General features: G+C 48.6%; 1 protein-coding gene across 3 annotated transcripts; it reads right to left on the reverse strand.

Annotated features, from left to right (window-relative positions):
* Window positions 1-555: 555 nt before the first annotated feature.
* On the reverse strand, window positions 556-9,861 carry LOC136528912 (uncharacterized). Of its 3 annotated transcripts, XM_066521907.1 has the most exons (9): window positions 7,420-9,045; window positions 7,086-7,219; window positions 2,545-2,947; window positions 2,252-2,453; window positions 1,967-2,164; window positions 1,709-1,882; window positions 1,245-1,634; window positions 993-1,157; window positions 556-767 (listed from the first exon to the last, which is right to left on the reverse strand). In XM_066521907.1, exons 6-9 carry the CDS (start codon window positions 1,862-1,864, stop codon window positions 696-698), a joined length of 783 nt encoding a protein of 260 aa, XP_066378004.1. In that variant the 5' UTR covers window positions 1,865-1,882; window positions 1,967-2,164; window positions 2,252-2,453; window positions 2,545-2,947; window positions 7,086-7,219; window positions 7,420-9,045; the 3' UTR covers window positions 556-695. The 3 variants fall into 3 exon arrangements, with proteins under 3 accessions (XP_066378004.1, XP_066378005.1, XP_066378002.1); XM_066521908.1 differs by lacking the exon at window positions 7,420-9,045 and adding an exon at window positions 9,073-9,861 and having other exon boundaries at window positions 1,967-2,453; XM_066521905.1 differs by having other exon boundaries at window positions 1,967-2,453.
* Window positions 9,862-11,461: the final 1,600 nt, after the last annotated feature.

Here is an 11,461-nt window from a genome sequence, read left to right on the forward strand (position 1 = left end):
GGGTCTTTGCCGAGTGTTTTTTATTGGGGCACTTTGCAAAATAAAAAACAATTTTGCCGAGTGCTTGGGGCGGCACTCGGCAAAATATTTTCGGCCATTGCGGCGCCGGCCGTTAACGGTTATTTTGCCGAGTGCCCGACCCAGCGCTCGGCAAAAAAAAATTATTTTTTTTAAAAATTTCTTTGCCGAGTGCCCCGGCCCAGGCACTCGGCAAATTTTTTTTTATTTCTTTTTCAAAAGTACTTTGCCGAGTGCCCCTGTCCAGGCACTCAGCAAAGTTTTTTTTTATTTTTTTTTTAAAAAATACTTTGCCGAGTGCTGCAGCGATGCACTCGGCAAAGAAAAAAAATATTTTTTTGAAAAATCTTTGCCGAGTGCCTTGCCCATGGCACTCGGCAAAGACCCCGAGAATTGCAATTTTTTTTACATTCCATTGTAACAGACAATATATATATATATATATATATATATATATATATATATATATATATATATATATATACATCAATCATCACATCTATATCACCAACATGCATTATCTATCACAAGCACACGCATATTTAATAAATCCGTCGAAAATCCATCACAAATGCACCAAAGTTCAACATCACAAGTTTATTATTACAAGTTCAACATCCCTACTGCGGCGACGGAGACTGCTGGTGTGGCCCCCTGGACAGCGGTGAAGGACCGGACTACGGCAAAGGGTTGACGCGATCAGCCGCCGGTGACACGCTAGCGAGATTGTTTGAACCCACCAACGTAGGCTGCACAAAAGAGAAGAGATTGCATGTGTTACACTCAAAATTGAAAATTTCAGCAGCACCTTCCCTGCACGGGGAGGTTTCCAACCTGCAAGAAACAACGGCACGAAGGCCGACAATCACAACGGCACGAAGGCCGAAAATCCCAATGGCACGAAGGCCGAAAATCACAATGGCACGAAGGCCGACAATCCCAACGGCATGAACGCATTAAACTTTCATACTCACAGGAGTGAAGTGTCGAACTGGAGCTGGAGCTAGCAACTGCACTTGGACACCCGATGCTTGCCCGATGGTTTGCATGATCTGATACATGTCCGCCATCTGCTTCTTTGTGGCCTCTAGCTCTGCGGTCAGGTGCGCTTGCGTCTCCCTTGTCTCTGCCAGCTCGGCCTGCAGTGTTTCAATCACATGTTTCAGTATTGCAAATCTGATCAATGTGTGTAACGTTCAATATACGACGAGTGAAACCGGAATTACCTGAAGTTCGTCGACCCGCGACAGTGTTGGAGTAGGCCGTGCACGTATGGGAAGGCTTCTGGCAGTGCTCCATGCCCTCATGTCGGAGAGAGAGGGTGCAGAGCTCGAGGAGTCGACGTCGTCTGCAATCCACAACCGCCCGTGCTTCCTGCCTTGCCCTAGCCTCACAATCACCTCTGTCTCAAGGGGCTCAGTGCTCAGATTATGATATGAGCAACGGAGCGCCCTAACCGCCTCCGTGTAGTCTCTGACCTTAGCGTGGACGCTCGGGTCAGAGTAAGCCTGGGCAGTGGCATCCGGGTTGAAGACGACACCAAATTTCACCGGGCCCATGTGGGACACAGCCCATGCCCCAAACTTCGACACCGGCACGTCCGGGTGTGCCACCTCCTGCGAGAAAGACGACAAGATGATTAGAAATCAGGCAAAATTGAGCGTTAGAATAGATAAATGACATCTCGTACAAGTGCCCGCTTGAATGCGGGGAGGTTGCGGCTGCCTTGGTGGTGAGTTGGAGCGGTCCTTAGTGCTCGCTTCCGCTTGCCTTGCTCGTGCTTTGCGATGTACGCCGGGTCAAGGTACCTGTCCACAATCCTCGACCATGCCGATCTATGCGACATGCACCACGAGGCCAGCACCTACACATCATCAAGTGTTTGACATATAAGAAGATCAATTCTGGACCTACTAAATCTCAAAACGAATCAATATTATTCACCTACCTGAAGGTACTGCTCCTTGGTCAGCGCCACCTTTCTTGCGCCGATTTTGTTGAGGGGCTCTTTCTTGATGGACCTGTAGTAGTCGACGTGGGCCTAGAGTCGCGCCTCATGAATCATGTCGCCGATGTACTTCTTACAGGCTCTGTGTGCCGTCTAATCCACCAGGGTCTCTCTACCTTCTTCGGCCTTGAAGTACCTCTGCATACAAACATGATGTATCCATTCATTATTTCAATAAAAGACTGAAGCAATGGAGGAGATGTATTGAGCTATGTTGTGAGACACCCAAAAGTCCGCCAAAACCCGCTCCTGCTTGTTGTCCTGCTCGTCATCCAAGCCGAGCTTGTACCTGTCCCACGACCAGGCCGGCTCCCACCTCCCCTCTTTCAAGTCCACAAGGCCGGGGAAGTGTTTCCTGCACAGACATCCCAAGACGGTAGCGGGGGTGCGTGGGGGGTCAAGAGCACCCGACAGAACTAGCCAGCCCCTGCATAAGTGATTAAGAAAAATTATTAGTTTCTCTTTTGATTTTCAACGTATCATATGAAGTACTAGTGATAACATCTATAGTTACTTACCTTCTTCCCATAGGATGAACCAGTGGGCATCGGTTAGGAAGCGAAACTGGAGGAAGGCTTATGGGACCTCGCAGGTAGGGAGCCAACTGAGCAGAACTATCCTCCGTCTGCTGAGTCCCCTCGCCCCCGGGCGGAGTGTCTGTGGTTGTGCCCATGGCCGCCACGTGGTCCTCCGGGGTAGGAGATGGGTCCTCCGGCTGGTCGAGAGCTGGGGGAGGAGGCGGGTCCCTCCTGGGGCGACCCTAGCCCCTCCCCCTCCCCCTCCCCATGCTAGGGCGACCCGAGCCTGCTCTCGCTGCTAGGGGTGAAGATGTCCCCTCACCTCCATCAGAAGGGTGTAGCCTCTGGTACACCGAGAGCACCTACCTCGGTGAACGGTTGCCCACCATCTTTGTTCTGTCACCTGCAATGTACAAAGAATAGGTCTCATCATCACTGTCAAAATTTAATAGGTTTAGGAATAAACATAACAAAATTTAATAAAAACATAGTATTACATGGTTTAGGAATAATCTTCATTATTGGGGTCATAGGTCTCATCATCACTGTCAAAATTGTCCAAATGGGCAACACTATCCGAAGGTTCTGTGTCTTCTTCATTGTCTTTGCCTAAATGGAATCGCTCAAGCATTTGAATGTCCTTCGGATTTAGCACTACATCTCCAGGGTCCTCATCATCAACCGTTTCATTGTCTACTTCCATGGCGGTCGTCACACCAGGTAAGACTATCTCAAAGCTCCCTTGTAGCCCATCTGCTTGATAGAACTCTCCATCATATGTGTTTGTGTCAAAGGTGTAATCTTCATCGTTTGGAATAGGTAGTTTACCGTGCGAAGATACCTAGTGCACAATAGACCAACCCTTAAGATGGTCTTTGTCTTGGCACACGTATGGCGTATGATACACCTACATGGCCTGTCGAGCCACAATATAGACATCTTTTCCTTTATAGATGGAATCATGCCTAATCTCGACTAGCCCAAGATGAGGGGTCCATCTCGTTCGTCCAGGATCAAACCAGTGGCACTTGAATATGACAGGAGTAAGAGGTACCCGGCCCTCATATTCAAGTCCATAGATCTCCTCAATTATTTCATAGTATTCGACGCCATTAGTGCCTGGCGTAAAAACTTGGCTGTTGGTGGTTTTCCAACCGGGCCGAGTCTGCTCGTGTCTTGACGTGTGGAAGCGATATCCGTTCACGTCATAACCGGTATATGACTTCACCCTTAACTTGAAGCCGTTTGCAACCTGTCTCAACTCGTCACTCATGGACGCATTGGTTTGCGCCTGCAAGCTCAAGCATGATACATCGTTATACTATTGGAACGTATGAGCTACTAAGGAATATCAACGAACGTACGACCTTTTGTTTGAACCAAGAAATGAAATTAGGCCTCCCAGCTCCTGCACCCTCTGAAAGAAGGGTATCATGTTCATGTGGGGTAGGATCCCTTGATTGATGCCACTCTTGACGAACAAATTCCCTGTACCAAAGAGAATCAATGGGGTTCGATATAGAATAGTGATGTCGTATTGAATCAAGTTTGTTGAGAACTTACTTAATGAATGGCGCAACCTCGACAAGGTTGGTGAACACATATAGCGTGATTCTGCGCCACTCTTCTGGATCTAATCTCTTGGGGGTCGATCCACTTGCGCTGCCTAGTTGGCATTTGAAAAGGCTGAGGGTCGATTCAACTTCGCCAGCATTATAATGAGGGGGTGGATTATGCTTGCTAGGAAGGTTCGGCTTGTAGTAGGATGTCGTGAAGTTTGCAACCTCCTCCCGAATGCTTGCCTCTGCAATGGAAGCCTCAATTCTGGCTTTATTTGTATATTTCTTGCGAAGAGTCTTTAGACATCGCTCAATTAGATAGCACCAACGTGCCTGCACGGGCCCCCTAACCATGCCTCAGTCAGGAGGTGCACAATCAGATGCTGCATCAGCAAGAAGAAGCCGGGTGGAAAGATCTTCTCAAGCTCATAGACCAACTCAGCTGCCATAGTTTCTAATTCTGTAATGACGGTCGAAGATAGCTCCTTGGCACAAAGCTGGCAAAAGAAGTAGCTCAACTTTGCCAGCATTAGCCAGTCATGCTCAAGGACATAGCCTTGAACCATTGACAGAAGTATCCGCTCAATCCATATGTGGTAGTCATGACTCTTCATCCCGTTGACTCGCAGAGTCTCTAAGTTCACTCCCCTGCTCAGATTCGCTGCATACCCATTAGGGTACATTAAATTCTTGATCCATTGAAGTACTTCCCTCCTTTGATCGATTTTTAAGACATAGGGGGCCCTAGGCCTTCTCCACTGCTTTCCTATTGCAGGAGGCCGCATCTCTAGGTTTGGCCTATCGCACAACGTCGCCAGGTCCACTCTAACCTTAGGATTGTCCTTAGACTTGTCAGTGTCCATGAGCGTTGCCCAAAGTGCCTCTGTGATATTCTTTTTAGTGTGCATGACATCAATGTTATGGGGCAGTAGGAGGTCATCGAAATAGGGGAGCCTCGTCAAGCCGGACTTATGAGTCCACATATGTTGCTCACCATATCCCATGAAACCACCATCTTCATTGGGCACAAGAGCATCTATCTGAGCATGAACCCCTGCCCTAGTCCTCAAGCGCGGTCTAGGGTCCGTCACTTTGACACCTTTCGTAAAGCTCTTGACGTCTTCTCTGAATCGATGGTCAAGAGGGAGGAATTGACGATGTTTGTCGAACGACGAATACTTGCCACCCTTCTTCAACCATATGAACCTCACAACTTCCTTGCATATTGGGCATGGGAACTTCCCCTGAACACACCAGGCGCACATTAACCCGTACGCCAGGAAGTCGTGCAGGGAGTAGTGGTACCAGACGTGCATTTTGAAGCTAGTCTTCGTAGCTCGATCGTATGTCCACACCCCTTTGACCCAAGCATCGATCAACTCATCTATCACAGGCTCCATGAAGACACCCATATTACTCCCCAGGTGTCTAGGGATTATCAACGATAGGAACATGGTATGCCATTGAAAGGAGACACCAGGGGGAGATTCAGGGGGATGACGAACACGGGCCAACATGTGTATGGTGCAGCCATCATGCCATATGGATTGAACCCATCTGTTGCTAATGCAACACGTACATTACGAGCCTCCTCTGCTTTGAGAGGATGCCGTGAATTGAAGTACTTCCATGCATCAGCATCGGATGGATGTACCATCTTCTCAGGATTGTATTGTGTGCTGTTTTTGTGCCATGTCATCTATTTCACGGATTCCTCGGTCATGAATAGCCATTGGAGCCTCGGCAGGAATGGAAGGTGTTGTAGGACTCTCATGGGGATCTTAAGCTGCCTCTTCTGGCCATCGCCTGAGTCTACCTCCACATACCTAGAGGATTTACACTTCGGGCAGTACTTTGCATCCACGTGTTCTTTCCTAAATAGGACGCACCCATTCGGACACACATGTATCTTGTCATACGGCATCTTAAGTGCAAGAAGGAGCTTCTCTGACTCGAACAAGTTCTTCGGCATAATGTGTGTCTTCGGTAGCATATCGCTCCACATGGCCACCATCTTGTCGAAGCCTTCTTGACTTAGGTTTAACTCAGCCTTCAACCCTATTACGCGACTAATGGCATCCAGCTGAGAAACATTAGTATGATCGTGAAGGGGTCTCTGTGCCGAGTCCAACATTAGGTAGAAGGCATCTGCGACAGCCTCCATCTCCTCCTTGTCACGTCCTTCAGCGAACTGAGCTTGGTGCGTGTCATCCAGCATGTCTGCTACCCCGGCATCATCATCGAAAGCCTCGAGCCGTGGTCTCACCACCTCCTCCCTGATACGATCGGCTTCACCATGGTGGATCCACCGGTGGTAGCCCAGAGTAAATCCAAACTTCACAATATGTTTACCCATGGTTAACCTATCTTTCATTCTTCTGTTGTCACAACCGCTGCACGGACAAACCACTAGAGAATGGCCTCCAGCACTCTCGCCAAATGCATGCTGTAAGAATTCTTCGACTTTGACTATAAATAGCAAGTCGTAATCATGCTCGTCTCTCCGGAGAGTGTGCATCCACTCACGGTCCTCCATCCTTTAACAGACGTATCATCACATATGAGTCACCATCAATTGCATCTACGCGGTGTCCATACTCTCTAATAGGTGAGGATAGGTCCTAATCCCACCCGCAGATCCGTAGATGAGGTTAGTTTCCATGCTCCGCTCCTATCCGAGACTAAATTTCGGCAGCACCTCCCTGTTGTTCTCCCGATACACGTCCTACAAGGGAGAGTGTGTATCCGGAGAACAACAGGGGGTGATGCTGAAACACCGTCTCGGACAGGAGCGGACCATGGAAACTAACCCATCTACGCATCCGCGGGCTATCCAAAAAACGTGGACAATCTAAAGCAGAAACGCTCGCAGATATGCAAAGATCTGCATACCTCCAAAGATATCTCTTTCGGATGGGAGACGCCTAACTGGGCTACACCGATCTACGACGACAGACAAGCAGAAAAAGAGGTGATTTATACCTAGGCTGTCGGTGAAGTCAGGCTAGCGAGGCAGTGGCGAGTCGACGCAGTGGCGAGGCGACGCAGTGCAGGCAGACCCACGACGCCGACGAAGACGATCGGGGACCTCCGGGTCACCTCCGACAGGTCCTGCTCTGCAAAAGAAGAAACACGACAATATAAGTTCAAAATTTCGGCAGCACCTCCCCTACACGGGGAGGTTTCCAAAACCTACAAAAAACAATGGCACGAAGGCCGACAATCACAAACGGCACGAAGGCCGATAAGCACAGCGGCACGAAGGCCGACATCACAATGGCACGGAGGCCGACAAGCGGAGAAAGGGTGGATATACCTTGCCCACGCTCGTAGGTGGTTCGGTGACGGTAGGGGCGTCAGCGGGACGGGCACGCGGAGAAGACGGCCGAGGCACCTCCTCCTCCCCTCCACCTCGGCTACCTCCCCCTCTCCCCCTCTCCCCTTCTCCTCCTCCTTCCTTTTTCTTCTCTTTTTTCCTTCTCCTTCTTCTTCCTTTTCCTTCTCTTTCTTTTTCCTCTTTTTTCTTCCTTCTTCTTCCTAGCAGGGCCAGCGCGTGCAAGGGAGGACGGTCGCGTGCGCCGGCGGTGGCAGCATGCGCGGACGGCAGCGGCGGGCCGCGCTGATGGCAGCGGCGCGCGCCTAGGAGCCGCGCGGCTAGGCTGGGGGGGGGGGTGCTCGGGGCCGGGCGATGCAGGGGCGGGGGCGTGCGGTGGCGGGGGCTCGCCGGCGTGGGCGCGCCGGCATGGCGGAGCGAGGGTGGCGGCGGTGCGCGCGTGTGCGAGCTGCGCGGGCGGGCGGCGCTGGCGGGCCGGGGATGTGCGGCGGAGCGACGGCGGCGGGTGTCGGGACCGAGCGGGCGGGCGGGCACAAGGGAGAGATAGGGTTCTGGGGTGGGGGGATTTTGGGCCGGCGGCCCATTTTCTATTGGGCCTTTGCCGAGTGCTGCAGAAAGGGGCACTCGACAAAGAATGTTTTATTTTTTTAATTCTTTGCCGAGTGCCACGTGCGCTGGCACTCGGCAAATTTTTTTTTTATTTTTGAAAATCAACTTTGGCGAGTGCCCCCTGGGCCGGCACTCGGCAATTTTTTTTTAATTTTTTAAAACTTATTTTGCCGAGTGCCAGCGCCAGGCACCCGGCAAATTTTTTTTATTTTTGAAAATCAACTTTGCCGAGTGCCCCTGATGGCAGTCGACAAATTTTTTTTGATTTTGGGCCCAAATTTTTTTCTGGGGCCTTGTGACAGTATTTCAAACTCTATTTTAAAATTTGGGGCAATTTTGACTTTTTTTGATATATTTCATTAGTTTATTTCATTTCGTCGAATTTTTCGGGATATTTCAAATTTGAACTGCAGGTACATGGAATAATGGACTTTGGTCATCTAAAAATTGATACTCATGATATTTAGGGTATGTTTAGGCCGTATCCAAGAACTCACATGAAATCTCGAGCATCTCGTTGACATAACATGTCGAGGTACTTGCCGGAAATGTGATTTTAAATTATATAAAATGCAAACAAAGTCCGAAAATCACGAAACTTGTCGAGGCGTCGTGTTATCGCATGTGGAGGCTGTGGTAAAAAATTGTGAAGGTTTCGAGCAAGTTGTGATGTCGGATGCCAAAAACCCAGACATCTCCACATGTGATCGTAAATAGCTTATTCTGTAGCCACTTTGAGTTACGATAATTACTATGTTAATTTATGAAATTACAGTAACTCTTTACTAAGTGGTTTACTATAACGTTATGGTAAATATCTCAATATGTTATAGTAACCCAACTATTGTAAATATGTATTGACATTATCGTAAATTAGTATATAAAATTATCGTAAATGGAGGTGGCTACAGAATAACTTATTTTGTAGCCGGCTATGGAATATGCTCTCCATATATATATATATATATATATATATATATATATATATATGCACATGATCATCATCATGGGTCAAGATTACCGTACTGGAAGTAGAACGAACGAAATTGTTGGAGATCGGCGTCTGTCCTGTGGTGGCCGCAGCACGCTGTAGGGTAGCTAGTAATCTTCAGGACCACGACGAGCCATCGGTAGTACTCGAAGTGGCGCCTTCATGTTATCAGCGGCCTCGCTGGGATGCGATGCTGCCTGCGACCCATGGCCATGGTGGTGGCGAGGACTAGCAGAGACCAGATACGTACGCTGAGGAGCTTGTTGCGCTGCGGCCAGATCCCTATGCTTATTATTAAAAGCTTGCGTTGCCGGAGTGGTGGACGCAACGATCTTCCCGGCAGCGCTCTGACTCTCTCGACATCGGGCAACGCCACCAACAGAAGCATGGACGTTGCCGTCTGAGTAGCCGAAGTCCGTCATGGGCCCTCCACCGTTCTTGTTCACTTCCGTCATATGCCCTTGCGCCGCACGAGCTCCTCCATTCTTGCCCTCGCCGCCCGCAGCGGCAGGCACGTTGGTCGTCCCATGGTGGCCATATGCTTCTTTCACAGGGGACAACAGCTTATTATAAGGTTGGACGTTGCCCTCTTCATGCCATCCCGCCGCCGCCCATGGTGGCAGAGGAGCTTGTTGTTGTGGCTGCTGGACGCTAGGGTCATGCTGTGACCCATCATCACCTTTGGGGCCGCCGCGGCAGAAGAACGGCAGACACATCGCCGACGCAGCTAGCTAGCAGGCTGCAGGCACTAGTGAGCAACTGGAGTGAAGGTAGTAGGTAGCAGGACTAGTGCCTGTGGTTGGGCAGGGCTCCAGTTGCACAGGCACTCTATAGAGATGTGGTTGGGCAGGAGATCGAATATTTATCGCAGCAGCAGGCCAGCAGCATACAGCAAGCTGAGTTTCGTACGGTTTAAGCTAACAAGAACCTCAGGGACGACAGGTCCAGCGTTAGCATCAGAATTAAATAATATGCTTGTGCGCAGTGATGGAGAATTTATACTATACCACGAGTTTAACAACGCTACCATCGTCACCGCAACATATTAATTCGAACGATCCTTGTGAAGAGTTATACGAATCTTGAAGGACGTGAGTACTAATAATGTACTAGGTCTGTGCCCATATATACGTTACAGATGGATAACAATCATGTATCCAGAAGTAATTTATCAAGCGATGCTATCAAGTCAGTCAACTCAATCACATTACATTATTACACTCGTTTTAGTTGTAAGACAATCCAAGGGAAAGATGCAAGCATACACTCTTACTTATTAGTGGCAGAAATATGATTTTTAGTTTATTTCCCCATAAAGGTTCAGCGTTTCTGAATTTTGAGAAAAAAACATGGAATGCTTATGAGATTTTCGTTAACTGCGATACTGTTGCAGAGGAAACATTGAGTTGTTCAGAGTTATGTTTTTCCCTGCTAACCACGAGAGCATGCATATTGATCTTGACAAACTGGAACCGTCCTGAAAGCAAGAATGCAAGCCTTCTCCTGCAAATTATCTCTATCTCTATTGGACGTAGGAAGGTAAAGAGAAATCTGAAATTTGCGACCGTAAGGAAGAGGCAAAAATGCACCTCTTTGAGCAACTAAAATGGGAACATCAGGATCATGTGTCCAACGAATACAAAAAGTAATGCGGATGGTGCACACCTGATAAACTCACTCGGATCAGAAGGGTGTTCTCACCCTCCGTGGCTGGCTGGCAGCCCTGTGATTTAAAAAAAAAACTTTAAACAAGTTTTTCAGGCTTTATCTTAATGATAGAAGAGAAACCAGACCAACTTAGTATCCGTTTGGCAGGGCTCCGCGAGCGGCTCCAGCTCCGGCTCATGCTGAAGCCCTGCCAAAGGGCTAAACCGAAGAACAGCTCTGCCGACAAAGCCTAAAAGAGCATGAGCCTTTTTTCTACTGCGCCAACGGAGCCACGAAGACGAGCTTCTCCAGGCTCCTCCTTTATCAGGGCACGAGAGGACGCGGTTGTCATCCATCGCTGGTTCAAGCGCAACACAACAATGCCAGCCCGTTTCCCTGCGTGTGCATGTTGTGCCTACTGTAGGTAAAGAAAGAGGAGGATCGGCTAGCAAGAATAGGAGAAAAGATAGGGTTCCCAATGCAAAAATACAAGAAAAAAAAAGAAAACAACAGATGGCTCCAATAATTTAGAAATAGGCGGGGTTCCCAATGCAAAAGCAACGGTTAGCTTCTCCTCAACTTGATCAAATCGCCTGCTACTTGTAAAATACGTAATAATTCATAGGAGTATCAAAAAAATTATAAAAAAAATTATAGGTTGGGTTAAACTAGATCTACACCGTAATAAAATAATAAGTGGGGGTATTATAGGTATTTTCCATCTTTCATCCATTTCAGAAAAACAGGAGGAGCCAGTTTGCCAAACGCTTTTCAGAA

Source organism: Miscanthus floridulus, chromosome 19, assembly GCF_019320115.1.
Source record: "Miscanthus floridulus cultivar M001 chromosome 19, ASM1932011v1, whole genome shotgun sequence".
In the NCBI taxonomy this organism is placed as follows: domain Eukaryota; kingdom Viridiplantae; phylum Streptophyta; class Magnoliopsida; order Poales; family Poaceae; genus Miscanthus; species Miscanthus floridulus.

Excerpts from the sequence above, each read along its gene's own strand:
- LOC136528912 (XM_066521908.1), bottom strand. The coding sequence starts at position 1,864 with ATGTCGCATAGATCGGCATGGTCGAGGATTGTGGACAGGTACCTTGAC. Across the intron at positions 1,635-1,708 it reads CCGCATTCAAGCGGGCACTT|GAGGTGGCACACCCGGACGT; the intron begins GTACGAGATGTC and ends TCTTTCTCGCAG. Across the intron at positions 768-992 it reads CAGTTCGACACTTCACTCCT|CCTACGTTGGTGGGTTCAAA; the intron begins GTGAGTATGAAA and ends TCTTTTGTGCAG.